General features: G+C 44.6%; 1 protein-coding gene across 1 annotated transcript in view; it reads right to left on the bottom strand.

Annotated features, from left to right (window-relative positions):
* The window catches only part of SMT1 (sterol methyltransferase 1), an 86,769-nt gene that overhangs the window by 51,268 nt on the left and 14,791 nt on the right, over window positions 1–20,710 (bottom strand). The window contains exons 5-6 of the mRNA XM_087382556.1: window positions 15,740–15,795; window positions 7,466–7,520 (exon numbers count right to left, since the gene is read on the bottom strand). Of these exons, the coding sequence (XP_087238682.1) occupies window positions 7,466–7,520; window positions 15,740–15,795 (111 nt within the window). The remainder of the gene's footprint in view (window positions 1–7,465; window positions 7,521–15,739; window positions 15,796–20,710) is intronic.

Genomic DNA, 20,710 nt, shown 5'->3' with positions numbered 1-20,710 from the left:
CTCTATCCCCCGCGTCCCCACCGCTCCCTCTCATGTTGTCCCCCTCTCCACTTCAGCAGCAAGTTATACCTCCTCATCGCAACAGCAGGCCTGTTTAGGGAGGGATCCTGAGGGACGAGGCTCGTCTTCCCAGTCAGCAGCCCCTAACCTCCAACCTGGGCGTCCCTTACCGCGGGACTTCTAGAGGTTAGGGCCCTGGAACTATCTGGAGGTTCCAGACTCTTATCCTCTACCATTGGAGGCGACGCTCATGGTCCTTCAGCCCCGAAAGGGGGGTTTGATTAGTGCAGTGGGGTCTCTGACACGCCCCGTTTGGAGATTTCCATTTGCCTCTACAAGGGTAGAGAAATGGTCCCCGGAGGTGTTCGATGCTATTTTGGAAAATCAGATTACACTCCTCATGGATGAGTGGATGGGGCCACATGGACTAGACCTTTGGTACGCCCATGGTGCGGAGGTGAACTTTCAGTTGAGCTTCACACGCGAGGAGCCGGTGTGTGGTTTGGCGACAAGAGTTATCAGATTGCCACTGGAGGCAAAGGTGGAGCAAGCACACTTCTGGCCCCTCCAAAGTGTGCGCAGCTGTTCGGGGGGGAAGCCTCCTTCATGATGAAGTGGGCACGGAAGATCAGTACGACAACGCTCAGATATGTTGAAAATGGCAAAAGGGTGAGAGACACTCAATCACATGATTGGAGACGAGCTGAGGCACGAATTGATGTTGATAGATTGTTGAATTGTAGCAAGTACATGGCCTCATTTATAGGCTCGGCAAGCCTTATCTTCCCACACTGACACCTCATAGATGAGGTCACACACAAGAGAATCTAGATCCTATAATCTAGGGGAGGAATCACACCTACCACATGAGGTGGCACAAGTGGCCTCAAGACTCTTCACACTCACACAACTCTAGGACACTCCTAGGACTCTAGGACCACACACACTAGGACTCCAATAGTTCCAAACCCCCCTTCGGAGCTAGGGTGAGAAACTATGACATCATCCAAACTGTGCATCCCAGGCAATCTCAGAGGCTAACAGCTGAGCATAATTCAGAGGTTGAACCAAGCACTCTCATGGCTTAGGTGTCAACGTGATCAGAGACTCAAATCTAAGCATGGATGCATGACCAACTCATAGGTCTAGGGAGTACACCAACATCCTGGAACTCGGCCAGGCCTGATAAAGGAAAGACATAACAACCCCCCTGTCTCCTAACTGGGTACATGGAAATAAGTGGAGCCTTTAATAGGACAAGGCACACAAAATGACAAATTATTACATCATTTTAGGGGGACTACCCAAGGCAGAGTACCTTACACACACGACTCTAGAAAGCCCACTCTTCATATATCACCTCATGGAGGCATAGACCAGAAACAGCAACAGTGCAGGCTTGTTCCTCATGTCTAGAAGGTGTAGCTTCATCGTCTTCGTCCTCGCTCTGCTCTGCAACCAAATTGGCATGTTATTTGGCTTGTACCTTTGCCATCTTCTTGAAGCAGCGATTCTCTGTATGGCCAAGCTTCTGATAGTAATTACATTTAAGGGGTTTTCCTTTCTTCTTGGGCTTATTCTTGAGAAAGAATGCTTTGTCAGGTTCAAAGGAAGATTCTGCTTTCTCTGTAAGCCTACGGTCCTCATCAATGAGATGAGCTACCATATTCTTAAATCTCATATTGCGGCTAACTCTTAGGACAGCAAGGATCTCACTGTACTTGGAAATGTCTTCAATACTTGAGAGAAGTACAGCAACTTGATCATCATCTTCAACAATGGCTCGGATGGCAGATAATTGTTGGAGAATTGACCCAAGATTGCTCAAGTGTTCATTGAGGGTTTCAGTTTCCTTCATCTTGAGCTTGAAGAGCTTTTGTTTGAGAAAGACTTTGGAATTATTGATCTTATTTCCAAACAAATTCTCTAATTTTTCCCAAACGTCGTTTGCAGTCTTATCAAAATCCTCATGGTGGATAAGGTTGTCAGCTAAAGCTAGGCCTATGATAGCCATTGCTTTATCATTTTGGTTCTCCCACCAACTGATTCTAGCATCATCACTTTGGGGTTTTGGCTCCTTGCCATTGGTGATATTCCATATGCCTTCTCGCATAAGAAGAAGCCGGACTTTGGTCTGCCAAGTTGGGAAATTGCTCCCTGAGAATTTCTCGATGAACGAGGAGATTTTTATGCTATCCATTGGTGGGAAGGTCTTAGCTGTTATTATAGCCAGTGTCTAAATCCCTTACAATGTTTACTCAAGCTGGGCTAATCGTGGCTGAAAAAATGCAGACTTGGATAGCGTCTTCAGAAAGCATGGCATGAGAGAGTCGCCCGTCGTAGGAGCTTCAGCGTGGCGCAAACATCATAGTAGAGAATCGGGTCAACAAGTAAATTCAGAGGTGGAACCTTGTGAAAGTCAATACCTCGTGCAGGAAATGAGCAGCAACCAATGAAGCAGGGAGCCACAAACTAAATCCATGGGCAGCCATGAATTGGAGCAAGATAATTCGTGAACTGATCAAGAGACCAGGGGCAGATTGCTGGAGCTTATCGTGGGCATGAAGCTGGAGCAGACATTTGATCACGAACAAGATCACGAACAACAGCAGCAGTAAAACGGCCTGACTTCAGTTCGAGCAGTCAGGGCAGCAAATCGTAGCAAAGAACGGCGGGCTGTTTGCAGGGCATTGGGGCAGAATGCTGCTGCTGGAGATTGCACAGATCAGGGGCGGAAGGAAGAGAGCTGAGGGGCGACAGCAGCAATGGGCAGAACTGAAGCAGCCATCAGGAATTTTGGGATAGAGACTGCGGGCAGAACTGGAACGGCCTGCTGGACAGCAACGTGGAGATGGCGGGCAGAATTCCTGGCCGCGATGGATGCGTGAGCAGATTGCGAGGGAGGCCGACTGCTTCAATGTGGCTTCATCTCCACAAGACGCAGTTGCAGAAGCAGGCGACAAACTGAGCTGGGGAGCGTGTAGAAATGCGCAGGGACTTTCTCCATGGCAAAAGAAGAAATCGTGACAGCGTGTTGCTCCTCCGGAATCGTGGTGCAGGATACTCTCAAGGGCTGAGCGATGGCAGGCAGAAATAGTACGTGGAGCTACCCGAGCTCTGATACCATTTGTTGAAAATGGGGAGAGGGTGAGAGACACTCAATCACATGATTGGAGACAAGAGCTGAGGCACGAACTGATGTTGATAGATTGTTGAATCTTAGCAAGTACATGGCCTCATTTATAGGCTGGGCAAGCCTTATCTTCCCACACTGACACCTCATAGATGAGGTCACACACAAGAGAATCTAGATCCTATAATCTAGGGGAGGAATCACACCTACCACATGAGGTGGCACAAGTGGCCTCAAGACTCTTCACACTCACACAACTGTAGGACACTCCTAGGACTCTAGGACCACACACACTAGGACTCCGATAGTTCCAACAAGATACTGACTACTCGCCCTCTAAACCCCCGGCAAAATCACACAAAGGAGTCTTTCTGGGACAGGCACCCACTCACAGGAGAGCCTTGTTCCTGACTCCCCCGTCCTTATGAGCTGGACCATAGTGAGTTGGAACATACACGGGCTCCACGACCGTGTTCGCAGCCAGCCACAGTACCTGATACTCCGGCAGGAGTTGCAGAGGGTAGTGGTAGGACGGGCAGTGGACATCCTTATGACTCAGGAGCACATGTTTTCAGCTTCAGACATCAGACGACGCCTTCACCTTCTCCCAAGGAGAGGTCCAGAGGAGTGGTCCCCTGCGGTAGGACAGAGTGGAGGGGTCTGCATCTCAGTCTCACAAACTTTGGCCCCAGAGGTCTACGATCAAGGCGAGCTCATTCCAGTTCGGGCAGTTTGGATGGGAGTTCGGACGGGAGAGTCCAGGATCGGGATCCTTAACGTGTATGCCCCAGCATGCAGATAGCACTGCCCGACCTTTTGGAGGAGGCTATCAGAGTGTCTTCCGGATGTAGACTCCTGGATTGTTGGAGGTGACTTCAACAAACTGGAGTTTGGGGAAGACAAGCAAGGCGGAGCCTCTTTTTCTGAGATGCTAGCAACAGAGCGTAGCACCTGGGAGCAGTTCATTTTCATGATCAGTGGCAAAGACCCATGGAGAGAACCAGATTTCAGCAAGACACCTGGCAGCCTTCTCTTCTCCTTTGGACAGAGGAGACACGATGGATTGCTAGAGAGACTGGACCGTTTCTATGTTGGGGACTGGGCACTACACAGAAGCAGATCTACCGGGGTTCTGGTAGGTACCACGATGTCAAACCACTCTCCAGTGGTACTTCACTTGGATCAGCCCCGCCGAGGTCTCCCCCATAAGAGGGTCCGCATTCCAGAGGACCTCCGGCAGGATGAGGAGATTCAGCAAGTCATGGCAAGGATTTGGGAGCAGTCAAAGACGGCACCGTGTAAGTGCAGGGCTACGTGGGTAGCCGATGCGATTCAGAGGAGCAGTGAGGAGCTGCAGGCTCACGCCCTTCGGCGGAGAAGTACCCTTCAGGAGCGAGAGCGGGCTTTGAGGAGAGACCTCGCCTCCATCGAGAGGCTCAAGGAGCAAGACCCAGTGTTTCACTGGCTTAATGACAAATTCGAGAGCGCTCGTCTCAAGCTCCAAGACACGGAGGTGCGACGGGCTGAGTTCTCCTATCATTCCTCCCGGGCCCGATGGGTGCAGCAGGGGGACAAGATGACAAAGCAGTTCTTTCATACCACTAGGCCCTGATCGGTAGGCACACAGCTACAGCGTCTCCGGGACTCGTAGGGCATCATGCACACTGACCCGCAGGAGATTCTGGACATGACCACTGGTTTCTACAGCCAGTTCTTTCAGATGGAGAGGATGACCCCAGCTGGTCTTGTGGCCCGAGAGCTAGTTTGGGATCACGTTCCACCAGTAATCTCGCACGATTTATGCAGCAAACTTGAGGAGCCTTTCACAGATGAGGAGCTCTGGAAGCCCTCAAGGCTCTCCCGACCTAGAAGTGCCCGGGTGAGGATGGCTTGACTCTGGCCTTCTTCCGAAACTTCTGGGAGATTATCTCCACCCCTTTCCGTCTAGCTTGCCAAGAGATTTTTGACACAAGCCTTCTCCCTCAATCTTTGAGCAAGGGGTTTATTTGTTTGATCCTGAAAGGGGGAGATAGGTCAGACATTCGACAGTGGAGGCCGGATCACTTTGCTTGATACTGCATATAAGATCCTAGCCAAGGTCTTGAGTTTGCGGTTACGACCCCATCTTACAGACATCATCCATGACACACAAACTGGGTTTGTCCAGGAGCGTAGCATCCTGGACAACATCTTCACATTCTAGAAGGTAGTGGATTAGTCCAGAGAGGAGTCACAACCGTTGGCCGTCCTCCTCTTGGACTTTGAGAAGGCCTACGACAAGGTGGAGTGGTCTTTCTTGGAGGCCACAATGAGGAGATTGGGTTTCTCAGACAGATGGGTCAAAGGAGTTTCAGCGCTATATGCAGGGAGCTCTGGCCAGATGCTTATCGGAGGACACACACGCAAGGCCTTTCCTCTCTCTCACTCAGTCCGCCAGGGCTGCTCACTTGCTCCCTTCCTCTTCTTGTTTCTGGCGGAGGCTTTGGGCTACTATTTGAGATCACATATGACGGGTCTCACATGGGTTGAAGCTCCCAATCAGACAGGAGGAGGAGCTACTTGACTCGGAGTTTGCAGACAACACGGCCTTGTATGTTGAGGGCACCATAACAAGTATGGAGAGAGTCAGGGGCGCCCTGGCTATTTATTGTGAGGCCTTGAGGGCACAGATCAACTGAACGAAATCTATAGGTTTTTTCACATGCTTTGAGGAGACACAGGAGATCCGGGAGTGGGGGAGTGACTTTGGCTTCAGATGGATACCGCGAGTCCAGAAAACAAGATACCTCGGATGCCAGGTGGGTATTGATAGCGCAGCAAGGATCTGGATGGGAGCCCTCAAGATCATGACACGTATGCAGAGTCTTCATAGAGACTACACCTGGGGGATGGTGGCTTGGTTGACAGAGGGAGGACACGCGTATTAGATTGATGAGATCTCCCCAACCTACCGGATACAGGGTTAGAGCATCCAGAGGATCGCACTCCACGAGGCAGTCCCCCCTGACAGTCTAGCTCCTCCTCCTCCTAAGGAGGACAGTATCTGGGAGGTGGTAGCTAGCATCACAGCTTGGAACATTTGGGTGGCTCGCTGCAGTCTTGTGATGGGTGAGCACCCAGTTCCACCCGCGGCTACCCTAGTTGCCATATGGCAGGATATCATTTAAACTCTACGGTCCACCTGGGAGCACGGGACTCCAAGCTTATCGAGAGGCGTGCTCGTTTCTGCAAGGCTTGGCCTACAGGTGATTTCTACATCTTCAATCCGTGAGGGATTCGCTGGTTGTATAGTCCCCCCACTTGGCTGTTAGCCCCAGTTCTAGAGATTTCCTAGGCAGTGAGTTGGGTTTCTTTGGAACAGGCCGGTTTTTCTTTCAGCCTTTTCCGGGTTTTTTTTCCATACTCAGCACCTTCGGGGCTGCTATCTTGTATGAAAATCTTTCAAGCATTAATAGAAGGTTCCTTTCTTTGGAGAAAAAAAAAAAAGTACATTACTCTATCTAGACGTGCTTGTGGTTTAGGAGACCTCTAGGTGACCTTGGTTCAACCCAAGCAGAAGATACAATGATTTTTTGTGACAACATCAACAAAACGCTAGAAATACAAAAGACCGTGGAAAAACAAAACACATTGACATCGTGTATCATTCCATTTGTCCTCAAGTTAACAAGGCAACATCCAACTTCTCCATTGTTTCTCTCCAGATCAATGGATAAAGCTATTTAAAAAGCGCTGCAAAAAGAAAATTTTGAAAATTCCCAATAAATCATTTGTGTCATTGACATAAGACCATTTGATCAATGGGATTTCTCTTGGTCTGACTATCTAACATAATTGGTGTTTCGTTGGTGGAATGACACAAGGTGAAGGGGGCAACTGTAGAACTAATTTATGCATGTGCGGGACCTGCACGTGGGCATGGAGGTAGGTGGGTAGGAAGGCATGTGTGTGCACGTGTGTGTGTCCATGTAGACAATCATCCATGGAGTGACTACAACCTTCCCAATCATATTCCACCACCCACAACTAGGTGCAAGTCACACAAATTAAGATAAATACTGTCTATAGCATCAAAACTACATCCTTGTAATGCGATGCCTTTTCCTATACGTCAAAAATATGGTCACTTAACTTGAACGTTTTCTAGAACTCTTAACGTTAATAACAACAAGCTAAACAACTAAACCCACAAAGGAAGAAAGGCTTCGCAGCTTGTCTAATGGAAAAATAGAAATCTTTGCACAGAGTTTGCAATTCCTACTACAACAAAAATACAGTCAATAAAAGCTCAGGTTCATTTTCAGAAGGCAGGCAGCTCTGTGTCACACTTACTATTCCTCGGGATATTTGGTACGCATTGTTGTTCAGACCGGTGATAGATGCACCACTGCATGTTGGAAAAACATAGTCATTCAATTACCCTCGTAATCATGAATAAACTCGCACACAGAGAAAGAAGATAACCTTACAAGACTGAATTATATTTCAAACACAATTGCATTAAACACAAAGCTCAAAGCAGCTAATTTCAGAGAGCAAAAAAGCTACACATCTAAGACCAATGCTCATTCTCTGACCGGCACAACGTTACTAGAAAGCAAGCGAGGTCCTCCATGATTGTGGAATATTTTTTCAAGCATCAGGGTTCTTGCGCTAACACCAATTTGACCCTAAAGCAGTAGTGACACATAAAATGACGCCAAATGTGTACTACCCAAACGATTGACCTAACATTACAAAAAAACTCATGCTAGCATAATTTGCCAACGTATGTATATTAAGTGTATGTTCCTATGTGCATTCTGTGTACACATACATATGTATGTAAATACTTAAACATAGATACATCTGCATGCATGCATACATATATAGGTATGTATGCATGTGTATGTAGGCATACACATAAATACATATGTTTGTGTAAACGTTTTGTGCGTGTGTCTTACATTGAAATTTTTTTATGTTGTGATTGCATGTTCCCACTTGGGGGACTGTTTCTTGTAATATAGAAAGACATGGATTTCACTATTTAAAAAAAAGTGTGTGTTGGTGTTGGCATTGCCCTCACACTCGTGACTTCTTATTCATCTTGCAACGACGACTTCAGGCCCACTTCACGGGTGCTTGCTTTGGCAAGCTTTTTTGGTTATTTTGGATCCGCCCAGTCAGACCGGGATATGATCTTTTCTTTACATGGGTATGCTATTCGGCACTGTGGACTCTATGGAAGGATCAGAACCATAGGGTTTTTGGTGACTCATCCATTGCAAAATATCCCTTCTTTTGGGCATCTTTGCAGCACTCTTTTTAAGATTGTCTACATACAGAATTTGACTTATCCTGCATACTTGTCATACAATGAAATTTTCTAATTTTGTAATAGCATCTGCTCTCCTTGAGAAATGATTTTTATAATACAATAGCAATTGGATTTCACCCCCAAAGAGAGAGAGAGAGAGAGAGATGTATTAATATCAGCAGGAGGCCTTGCAGACCTGTGGGACAAATTGCACAAAAAGAAGGCTCATACAAGCCTCAATGGACTGGAGCAAAGGGCGCGCTAGGGCCCTTGCTAAGTACTAATGTATGCTATTCTTTTGGGCTTAGCAACTGTAGCAAAATCAAAATGAATCAAATACAAATTGAATCAAATCAATCCCGGAGCTAGGGCTCAGAAACTAAAGCCCAGCACAGTGGTGGCTCTCTAGTGAGCTGTGAAGATATCTCGTATCTGCATCTTGAAGGATAGGGAGAGAGTGAGAGTAAGAGGGAGTGAGAGAGTAGGAAGCTTGGAAGCTGAAGACGTAGTTGCAATAGAATAGAGTGAAAAGAGTTCAACACAAAGTGAGAAGGATAAGGTTTTGTCCTAGTGACAAAACCTTAGTAGTCACTAACCATAGTTAGTGAACTAACTGCAGTTAGGGGGAAAAACCTCTAAAAGAGGGAAAAGTGCCCCTAACTAACTTATTATATTACATTGGTCACTGCTGAATTATATCTATAATTCTAACACCCCCCTGCAGTGCCAATGTCATGTACAAGGCTGATCAATCACCAAACGGATATAAGTTCAGGGCACTGCGAAATGCCTCAAACTTCTCACGTGGTAGCGCTTTGGTGAAAATATCTGCAACGTTGTCATGTGTGGACACAAAGATCATACTGATCTCTCCTGCATGCAACTTCTCTCTGACGTAGTGATAGTGAACCTCAATGTGCTTCGTGCGAGCATGAAACACGGGATTCTTTGCCACTGCAATGGCACTCTGACTATCAGTGAGAATTGGAGAAGGACCCTCCAAAGACAGATGAAGATCAGCAAATAAACGTCTCAGCCAGACACATTCAACTGTTGCTGTGAAAGCTGCCCTGTACTCAGCTTCACATGATGAGGTAGCCACTGTAGATTGTTTCTTGCTCAGCCATGAAATGCAAGATTTGCCCAAAAAGAAACAATTGCCACTAGTGGACTGCCTAGTGTCATAATCACCAGCCCAATCTGAATCACTGTAGGCATGCATCTGCAAGTCACCCCCCCTGGGAAATAGTAAGCCAAAAGACTTAGTGCCCTGCAAATAACGGAAGATGCGCTTAACTGCCTGCCAATGCATAGTTTTGGGGCTGTGCATGTACCTGCTCACCTGAGATACTGCAAACTGAATATAAAGCTTTATTAAGCTTGCAGACTTGAAGTGCATTTGCTGTAATTTCAAAACCCGGAGGTGGTTTGACATACACCTCTTCCAGCAAGTCCCCATTTAAGAAGGCTGTTTTTATGTCCAACTGATGAACATTCCACTCAAAATGTGCAGCCATTGCAATTACTGATCGGATGGTGGTCATCCGGGATGTAGGAGCAAAAGTCTCCTCATAATCTATGCCCTTTTTCTGAGCATAGCCTTTATAGCAACCAGCCTGGCTTTATATCTGTCAATGGAGCCATCTGGCTTCCGTTTGACTTTAAACACCCATCGTGTGCCAATAGCATGTTTACCCTGTGGCAAGTCCACAACATCCCAAGTCTGATTTTTTGCAATGGACTGCAACTCATCGTGCATGGCATTCATCCAATGCACATTACCTTTTGCTTCTTCAAATGTGGCAGGCTCCTCCTCATCAAGGAGAGTACCTGCATATGCTGATTCCACTGAATTAGCACCTTCCATGTGCCTTGCTGCACTGCGAGTCCTGCCAGGTAACGGAGCATCAAGTTTACTCTCCCGGAGAGTCTGTAACAGCCAGTTTGGAACTGTTTTTGCTGCATGTATGTCTGCAATTTCTTGCTGCACCACTTGTTCCACTGCCTGTGGAGGAGGCAAGACATCCTGTGGCGGAACTGAAGCATTTGAAGGTTGCTGTAAATTCTGATTTGGATCAGAAAAATCAGCAGGGGAACCCAAAGCAATGGGTAGCAACCCTTGAAAGACATCTTCTGAAGATGAAGGCATTTGAAAATCAGCCTGAGTGTGAGCTGAATTTTCAGAAAATATCACATCTCTACTTACAATGATTTTGCGTGTAGCAGGATTGTAGAGACGATACCCCTTGCTTTCTGCACTGTATCCAACAAATATGCATTTGATGGCTTTATCTGACAATTTGTGCCTAAATTCAACTGGCACATGTGCATAGGCAAGGCATCCAAATACTCGGAAGTGATCCACTGAAGGCTTCCTGTCATTCCAAACCTCAAAAGGAGTTTTTGTTTTTAAAGCCTTAGTGGAGCCCTGTTTAAAATGTAATTGGCACACATCAAACCCTCTAACCAGAATTTATGAGGCATGTGTTTGCTCTTCAGCATACATCTGTCCATCTCCATGAGGGTTCTATTTTTCCTCTCAGCTTTGCCATTTTGCTGAGGGGTCAGCCTGACTGTGAGCTGATGCACAATACCCTTCTGTTTAAGGAAAGCATCAAATTCTGCAGATAGGTATTCCCCACCTCTATCCGTGCGTAATGTCTGTATCTTGAGCCCGGTTTCATTTTCAACCATGGCTGAAAAGTGTTTAAACACTGTGAACACTTCAGATTTCTTTTTCAGCCCATAAACCCAAGTAAAATTGGAGTAGTCATCAATAAATGTGACAAAGTAGAGATGACCACCCAATGACGGAGTCCTCATGGGACCACAGACATCACTGTGTATAAGCTGCAATTTGCGAACAGCTTTAACTGAACCATCCTTCTTGAAGGGAAATCTATGCATTTTACCTAAAATGCACCCTTCACAGGCATGTGGAGGAGGTATCTCAAGAGGTGGCAATGCATCAACCATTGAAAATTTCTGAAGTGTCATTAAGCTGTTGTAATGCATGTGGCCATATCTGGCATGCCATAATTCTGCATTTTGCATGGCAACTGTAGGGGTAGAAATTGCCAATGCATGAACTGCTCTTTTCTCAAAAATATCAAGCTGAAAAAGCCCACGCAGCAGAGTACCAGATAACATTAAGGCATAGTTAGCTTCCCTGTCCCGGACAGCACATTTGTCATCCTCAAAGATGACCTAAAATCCCCCTCTGTTAAGAGTGGACACTGAAAGGAGATTTTTGGTTATGCCAAGCACATATAAGACATCAGAAAGTCTGAAAATTGAGCCATCAATTGCAGTGAGCTCAACTTCTCCTGTGCCACGTACTGAATATGAGGAGTTGTTGGCACAAGTGACTTTCTTACCAACAGGAGGTGGATGCAAGGAAGTAAAAAGACACTTCCTCGAAGTGATGTGCTTGGATGCACCGCTGTCAAAATACCATGTGTTCAGTGTTTCATCAACACTGAAAGCAGATGCATCTGTAGAAGAGTCAAAACTGCAAGTCAAAAAAGCATATGTATCATCACTGCAAGAGGCTGTACTATCCCGAGCATCTGGAACAGCCAACCTAGAATCAGAAATGCAAGATAAAAAGGCATAATCTTGACCAACAAAGTTGGCTGCAGCATCCCCACTGTCAGATGCACAAGGGGCTGAATCTGAAACAGCCATTCCTGAGCTGTTTTTCTTTTCTTTTGCAATCCTTTTCCTGCATTCTGCTATGTGATGACCTGGCTTTTTGCAGTAGTGACAAAAACCCTTCTTTTTGGGCTTGCTTGCATCACTTTTAGCCTTTTGTGAAGGCTGTCCTGACCCACTGGAAGGCTGATTTGCTGTTGTCTTTGCCTGTCCCTTTGTTTTTTATTTAAATTTTGAGAGCATAGCTTGTTCACCTGCACGTGAAGCCAAATTTTTCCTGGTCTGCTCTTCCTGAAGCAGAAGTCCTATCAACTCATGAAAAGAGCGAGGATTTGCACCCCCCCTCAATGATAAATTCAGCGAAGTGTGAAAGCTGAGATAAGACTCAGGAAGAGAATTCAGAGTGGTTGTAATCATCTCTGAATCAGGAATAATTTCATCTATGTTTAACAACTGCTCTCTGAGATCCTGTAGCTTTGTGAGGTGGACTGACATGGAGTCACCCTCCTCCATATGTGTATTGCTCAACTCTCTTTTTAAAAAAGATACCCTGGCATCATTCCGTGCTGCATACATGCTTTCCAAAATATCCCACGCTGCCCTGGAGGTCTTACACGATCGGATATGCGGAATGATTGATCTTTTCACTGAAAGAGAGATGCATGACAAGGCTAAGGCATCCCGTGAATCCCATCTCTTTTGCTCTAGAGTATTGACTGTAGCTGCACCAACAACTTGCCCTGCAGCTGCACCTTGTGCACGACCTCTTCCACCTCCTTGCTGAGGAGGGGTAGCAGGTGCAATATCTGCTGGTCGGATTTCATCCCCATTGACATAATCCCATAAATTGCGAGAAATCAGAATATTACGTACCATGAAACTCCAGAGGGAGTAGTTGGTACCATCCAATTTGTCTTCCTGTGAAAGACCACCGAACTGGAACTCATTCTGATTTTGATGGGCCATATCTAAGAAAGAGATTGAAGCAGATACTTAGCTGAATTCCCTTACTGGGAATAAAATGCACAACTCCCAAAAACACAGCCAAGCACAGGCTGTATATGCAACTTAGATTTCTGTACTTGAGCTGTCAGAAATCTGTCCAAGCATCAAACACTCTCCAAAATCTGCCAAAAGTGTTCCAAACACTCCAAGAAAGGCAGTATGTACTGAATACTCCAAAAAATGCTCTCCCAACACAAAAGCCCCAATTTGTGGCTAGAAATTGCAGCCAGAAAGGGGTAACAATGCTAAAAGCCCCAAATACTGAGTCCAAAACTGCCTGAAAGGGGCAAATCAACTAAAAGCCCCAAATTTCTGCAATTCTCTGCAAAAACTGCAAAAGCCCCAAATGTGCTCCCAGAATGTAGGCCAAACAATGGCTGTCTGCACAATTTGTCTGTCAAAAAAACAAAACACATGCTGGTTCTTTTCGAAACAAAGCAGCTACCTGTTGTACTGAATCGGATTCAGTACAGACAGTGTGAAAAGTACGGAAATGCCGTACAGTTTGTACGGCACTGTACGGCTGGCACTGTACGACGACAGGTACGGATGCTGTTGCGATGTACGGCGGTCGATGTACGGACACGTCTTCCAAAGTGTACGGCGCTGGTACGGATCTGTACAGCGACACTGTACGGATCTGAATGGCGGTCGTCGTAAGGATCTGAATGGCGAAACGGTACGGTCAGCAGGTATGTACGACCGACGATGAGAAGAACTGTACGGCCACGTGCGTCAGGATGCCGTACAGTCGTACGGACTGTACGGACAGATTGGAGCGGGCTGGAGCTGGAGGCAAGGCGCTGGTACGAAAAGGAGCAGAGGGCTCAAAGGCCTAGAACCTGCTCTGATACCAAATGAAGGATAGGGAGAGAGTGAGAGTAAGAGGGAGTGAGAGAGTAGGAAGCTTGGAAGCTGAAGACGTAGTTGCAATAGAATAGAGTGAAAAGAGTTCAACACAAAGTGAGAAGGATAAGGTTTTGTCCTAGTGACAAAACCTTAGTAGTCACTAACCATAGTTAGTGAACTAACTGCAGTTAGGGGGAAAAACCTCTAAAAGAGGGAAAAGTGCCCCTAACTAACTTATTATATTACATTGGTCACTGCTGAATTATATCTATAATTCTAACACATCTCTCGAGCTATCTCACGTTGTGGCGGGGGACGAGGTCTCCTCAATCTCTACCCTCGTCTCTGTCGGTCCCCCCTTGAGGAAAGTTGTGATAGGTCGGACCTCAATAGAATGTGCTCTTGGCACTCTGTCTCACGCGTGGTCTCGATATCCCTCTCTAGACAGCACCGTCTCTCTGCTGATCCAGATTGCTCTCATATTAACTAGCTCCACTGCCACCAATTGGTATTTCTCCCAAGAAATAAAGAACAGTCTTTATCAAATTGACTATGGTCAAAGAAAACTGCCTTTGGTTCACTAGAATAAGTTATACTACTTTTACTTTTGCTTTGCATTGGTAAAAAAGAACTGTGGGGACGCCCACAAGGGACTAGGATTAGTCCAAGAACTAGGAATGCATGCATTTCGCTAACCTTTAATGGGTTAAACTGTTGGAATGTGTTTGTGCCATGTGTAGGATCTAAGAGAGTGCAAAAAGGACCCAAGAGTGGGGAGAAAAGTGTAAAAAGCAAGTCCCACAAGGCTCAAAAAGCAAAGACAAGGGGTGCCTCATTAAAAAGGAGGGCCCACAAGATTAAAAGGCGCCTAAAAGCTCCAGAGAACCAGATTTAGAAGAAAACAGACTAAAAGCTTGGCTTTTGTAAAAGTAGCTTTTAGAAAGTAGGCCCTAGCTTTTTGCTAGGTCTAGTCTATAAAAGAAAGGCCCCTGTACCTCCCAGATTTATTCAAGATTGTACTCAGACTTACGCTCTTTCATGAACCAGTGGTACAAAGATTATTCTATTGTAATAAAAACCTTCGGGGGATCCAGCCCTTATTTTTGGGCCCTAGTGTGGTGTCTTGTATTCTTTCTCTCTCCCTGACCCCTCTTTCTATTATTGCGATTCACTTCTACTCCTCCCAGGCTGAGTTGTGATTCATTCCAGCATCATATCTTTGACCCTCTGATGCATACAAGTACCCACAGAGAGTGCAGCTGCAGCGATCTAGTTCCCAGCCCTTCTGGAAGATCATCTACTTGCTGCGATTAGGGTTTCCAGCCCTACCTGGTGCCCAGAGACGCTGCAAGTTTACTCCAAAGCACCCAGACCTGCTGCGAATTGATTCCAAGGTGCTGTGATTTGGTCTAAGGGTGTCCAGAATTGCAAGCTATTCCAAGGAGTAGAGCCATATTTTGATTTGTTCCACAAGCTGTTTTGTGTGTTGCAAACTGCTCAAAAGTTCATAATAGCAGTGATTTTATTGCTTAAGTATTTTCAAGTATCTTAAGGTTTGGTTACATCCTCCTCCTCGACCCTGCTGTGTCCTAGAGCTGACTCCAATGTATAAAAGTATGTGATGCATCACTGTGCCCGATCAACCTCTATATCATGTGGTCTAGCCGCCTCCTGCTGCTCCACAGAGAGAGAGAGAGAGAGAGAGAGAGAGAGAGAGAGAGAGATTGCTAGAATCAGCATCATGACCAGGGCAATGATTTCATTGCGAAATTGTGATAATAAAAAAAAGGTGACAAGACCTGAATGCAGCAATTTCCCGCAATGGTCCACCGATGCCACAACCAACATCTAAGACCTGCAAAACCAGCCATGAAAACAAAAGATAAGTTTTAAATTCAAAGCTAAATATTCTCGAATCACGACATTCAAGGCTTCAGCTTACCTTTGTTTGAAAGGCTACGTAGCTAGAATAACAATAAAAGTTCGAAAGAAAAAAATTAGTTCTAAATGTTGTCATTGAAGTCTTGATTTTTGAAAGAAATATCATATAAATTGTAATTTTAACATAAAATAGTAAATCACAACTAGTTCATCCATGAGTTGGCCCACAAGGGCCAATCAACCTATGCTTTTACATAGGTTAAACTTCTGTACTATTTAAGCTCTATATATATCTAGATGCCCAAACTCGTACTCTAAAAACACAACATATGCTATGTCTAATAGCCCTTTATTTTTGTTTACATGATTACCTTTTTAGCTATGTCTAACAGCCATTTGTTAAGGTATGCCAGCTCCGTAAATTGATGTAAAAGAGGGAGGAAAGGGAAAGAGAGGGACGAGTGACAATATACTACAATCAAGTAGATTATATCACAGTTGACTACTGATGTACATACATCATACACATAACCTAATAATACACAAAGAAGTTCAACTTGTACTAAAAGCTCAAAATTGAAACCAATTACTATATTAGAGCATATACTCTACAATCTACACGTTGTGTGGACCATGGGATTGACCACAGCTTCAAAGAGAAGGATGTGCAAAGGGGGCTGTGTGGGCTGAAGGAAGGGGCAGCAACTAGCCTTGAGCTACAATGAGAAGGGAGGAGATGGCAAGAGTACGCAAACAAGTGTCTAATCAATTTAAAGTGGCAAAGAGCTTTTCAAATACATTTTATTATTACAAGTACACAACTTAAGGAAGGGGGACACATCTGAACCACATCCCTTTTAAACTTAACTTTTTAAAATTGAACGACACCCCTACAAAACACACACACACTTTTATTTGTGAAATAAACTTTTATCAGAACAAAACACACACACACACACACACACACACACAACTTTTTCTGTACATGTAACGTATAATATCGAGTGTTCCCTAGTGTACTATACACATATCAGAACTATTTTGCACCCAAGCCTTATCAATAGCCTAAAGAGCATCATGTTGATCTTAAATGGGACTTCATCGGTTATATTTTTAAAAAACAGCGCTGTAAGAGGGCCTCTCCCTATGGTCCCCCACTTGTTCTCCCTGTCATAATAACCTTCACCCTCTCTTTGTTGATCCCCCTCCTTTCCCCACTTATTAACGCCCCTCCCTGTAAATGTACAAAACCAAAACATGAAACTCTGAACTCGGTTCTCCAAATCACAGACGATGGTGTCTACTTACACCACCCAGCCAACATCTCCGTAGCATGAACGTCAGATTACACGACTTTTTCTTCCTCCATGCATACAACAAAGCCCTCAGCTCCCTAGATGGTTGTACTTGCCACATGTCAATAATTTGAGGCCCTTTCTTCGTACACCATTTTACACCTCTTTTGGAGTACATTTTCTACACTTGCCCCTTGGCTTTCACCCATATTTGGTGCACCTAAGCCCCTAGCCTTAGAACCACCTAGTCTGCACCGTTTTGCCCTCACGAAGAACATTGACATTGATTCCTTTAACCATATACTTGAAGCACACTAAAATATAATACAAAAGTTGGTCCTCTAAAGGAAAATGTCCAATGATCCTTCCGAGGTCATGTTATCTCAACTTGAGCATAACATTTCGTCCCTCTTCAGACATCAGCGTCCTCGATGATAAAATCTGAGAATGCTCTCCGCATCTAGTATACAGACTCTTAGGTTGCATCAGATAGAGGTAAACCATGCCATGCAATCAACACCCTGGGTATCTTCTGATTGCGCAATTGCATTGTTCTCGGCCCAAGATTCTTGTTGGTTTGTGCCTTGCATTATCCTCTACCTCCTGAAGCAAAACAACACCCTCCATTAGTGAGTCACCTGGGTGCAAAAACTTATTTAAACGAGAAACATCAAACACTGGGTGCACCTTTGGTAATTCCAATTTATAGGGCACCTTGCCTATTCTTTTAAGGATTAACCACGGCTCACAATATCGGGGTGATAATTTAGCGCACTCTCCTGCAATCAAAGACTAAAAGTGTGAAGGGATTCTAAGAAAAACTTTTTCTCCTTCCTTAAATTCTCTAAAATATCTATTTTCATCTGCATACGTCCTAGCTCTAGCTTGGCGGATGCTAGCTCTCGCAAGTGCTAACATCTCCCGCATCTGAACAACATAGTTCACGGAACTAGGCACTTTCTAAAAACCGTACTTGGATTTGCTAGTCTATAACCATAGCTCAACTAGACACATTCCTGTCGAGGAATGTTTTTTATCATTGTTCCAATAGTGGTAACCACTTGTCCCACGTATGTTGCCTTAATGAAACATATGCTCTAAGCATATCCTCTAGAGTCTAGTTGACTATTTCCGTCTGACAATCCATTTTAGGATGATCCCACTACTCATTCCCAACTCAATCCTTACTGTCTCTAACACTGCAATCCAAAAATGACTAGTAAATTTGACATCCCTATCTGACACTATGGATATGGAGACGAAATATATGTTTAATAAACAAATACGCCACTTGTGAGGCACTAACAAACTCCCTAGTGGGACTGAAGTGAAGGGTAGAATCATATCCACCTTGTGTCGTGAGCAGACTAACTATACAGTCCATGGAAATGCTCTCCCATCTATCTATTTTCAAGGGCTGTAAAAGACCAGGTGACTTCACCTGCTCTACCTTACTCACTTGACACGAAAAACAATGTGTCGAATATTCATGAATACGCTTTTTCATTTTTTGCTAAAAGAAATCTCGTTTCACGAGATCATATGTCTTCTCGACACCTAGATGTCCTGCACACAGGCTATCATGGCAATGTTGAACGATCCTCTGCCTGAGATCACTCTGATTAGGTACTACTACCTTGCAATCTCGTTTCAGCATACCATCTGCTATAGTATATCTTGCATAGGTTTTGCCTTTTATGGATGACACGTCATCCTTTTCCCTGAGTTTAATCAGAAGCCCTAGGCAAAAGGCTTTGGACGAACTCGTCCACTTTTCAAGTTTCTCTAATCTTGGTCATTAAGGAGCACTCTCTAACACCGTGAAACTCATATTATGCATAATGCGTGACAACGCATCAACAACTTTATTTTCCTTTTCTCTTCAGTACCAAATCGTCATGTTAGACAAATGAGTTCTACCCACCTAGCTTGATGGCCGCAAGTCAAATTGTTTACAAAAATGTTTCAGAGTATCATGGTCTACATCCACATAGAACTCTGAACCATACAAATAATGCCACCATGTTTTCAAAGCATAGATAACAACGTACAACTCTAATTCATGAGTTGGCCAATTTCGCTAAGAGGGAGAAAGCTTCTTGCTTTCAAAGGCTACTCGCCTTTTCTCTTGGAGGAGAATTGCTCCTACCACAATGCCACTTGCATCAATTTCTATGAAAAACAGTTTTTGGGGATCAACAATTTTTAACACCGGACCCAAGACCACAGCTTGCTTTATGGAGTTGAAACTTTCTTGTTGATTCTATCCCCAAACAAAAAGTCTTTATCTAAGTTGAGTCGATCAAAGGCGATACTATCTCAAAATCTCCTTTGATATGTCTTCAATAAAATTGGACAAATCCCAAGTATGATGGCATAGCAATCAAACTCTAAGGGATAGGCCAAGTCAGTATCGCAGCAACTTTCTTTGGATCTATTTCCATCCCCTCAAGAGTAATAATGAATCCTGAATATTCAAGTGTTACCATGCCCAACACAGTTTTCTTTTTATTTACATACAGATTGGCTTTCCTCAAAGTATCGAACACTTTTCTTAAGTATTCATGATGTTCCGCAATACTTTTGCTGAAAACAAGGATATCATCAATAAATGTACTACAAACTTCTTGCGTAGTAAATCATTCAGATAATAGCTAGAGCATTGGTAAGTCCAAATGGCATTACCAAAAACTCGTAATGTCCAAACCTCCTTCTAAAAGCGGTTTTATGCACATCCTCACCTCTAAACCGGATTTGCTGGTTTTATTGCTCCATATAATGCATCTAGCAAGTCGTCAATCCATGCCATTGGATACATGTGCTTAACAGTGATATTGTTCAGTGCTATTGAATCTATGCAGAGACGGAAAGTATCACCTTTCTTTTTCTTCAATATCACTAGCAAAGCAAAAGGTGAGAAACTCAGTTGAATTTGCCCCAGCTTGAGGTACTGTTCTAGTTGCCTTTATATCTCAGCTTCTTCAGTAAAACTTAATCTAAAGGGGGGCCAATTTCCACGTTCTACCCCCGAGACAAGTTCAATCTTATGTTGAACATTCTGCTCTGGAGTTAACCCATAAGGCAACTCATCCCCAAAATAGTCAAAGAACAAACATCCTGATTCCACAAATAGCAAAAGCCTCTTCCCATTTGTGCAGCTAGGCTACTATGACATCAGAGCTATGGTCACTCATCCAACCAAAATACTTTTCTGGCCTATAATTGGACATATTAGGTATTTTAGCCCTCCTAGGCTCGACCGTATGAACACCGGTTTCAAGCTCCATTGAAGCTTTTCCTTTATCCTCCCGAGATGGTCTTGCAGACATACTATGAACCATTTTTCTAACGTCGGATTCGCCTAAGTTTGCTTGCAGTTGCTGAGCCAGAATCTATTGTAAGTCATTCTCTAATAAAGCAATCGTACACTATCAAAAACAATCGTACCTGATAGTATATAGGTCGCTGGCGCGATACCTGCTGGGTCGGTTGGACTCCAGGTTTTACGGGATCCACCCTTGAGGCCTCTTGTTCAACCCTACATTGCTATAGCTTTGCCTCTATCCATAGAGTCTTAGATCTAAAAGATTTAAC

This window comes from Dipteris shenzhenensis, chromosome 12, assembly GCF_047967505.1.
Source record: "Dipteris shenzhenensis isolate YYH24624 ecotype China chromosome 12, Dip_SZ_1.0, whole genome shotgun sequence".
Lineage (NCBI taxonomy): Eukaryota > Viridiplantae > Streptophyta > Polypodiopsida > Gleicheniales > Dipteridaceae > Dipteris > Dipteris shenzhenensis.
The sequence above is the reverse complement of the archived record's forward strand: the minus strand, read 5'-3'. Positions and strand labels throughout refer to the sequence as shown.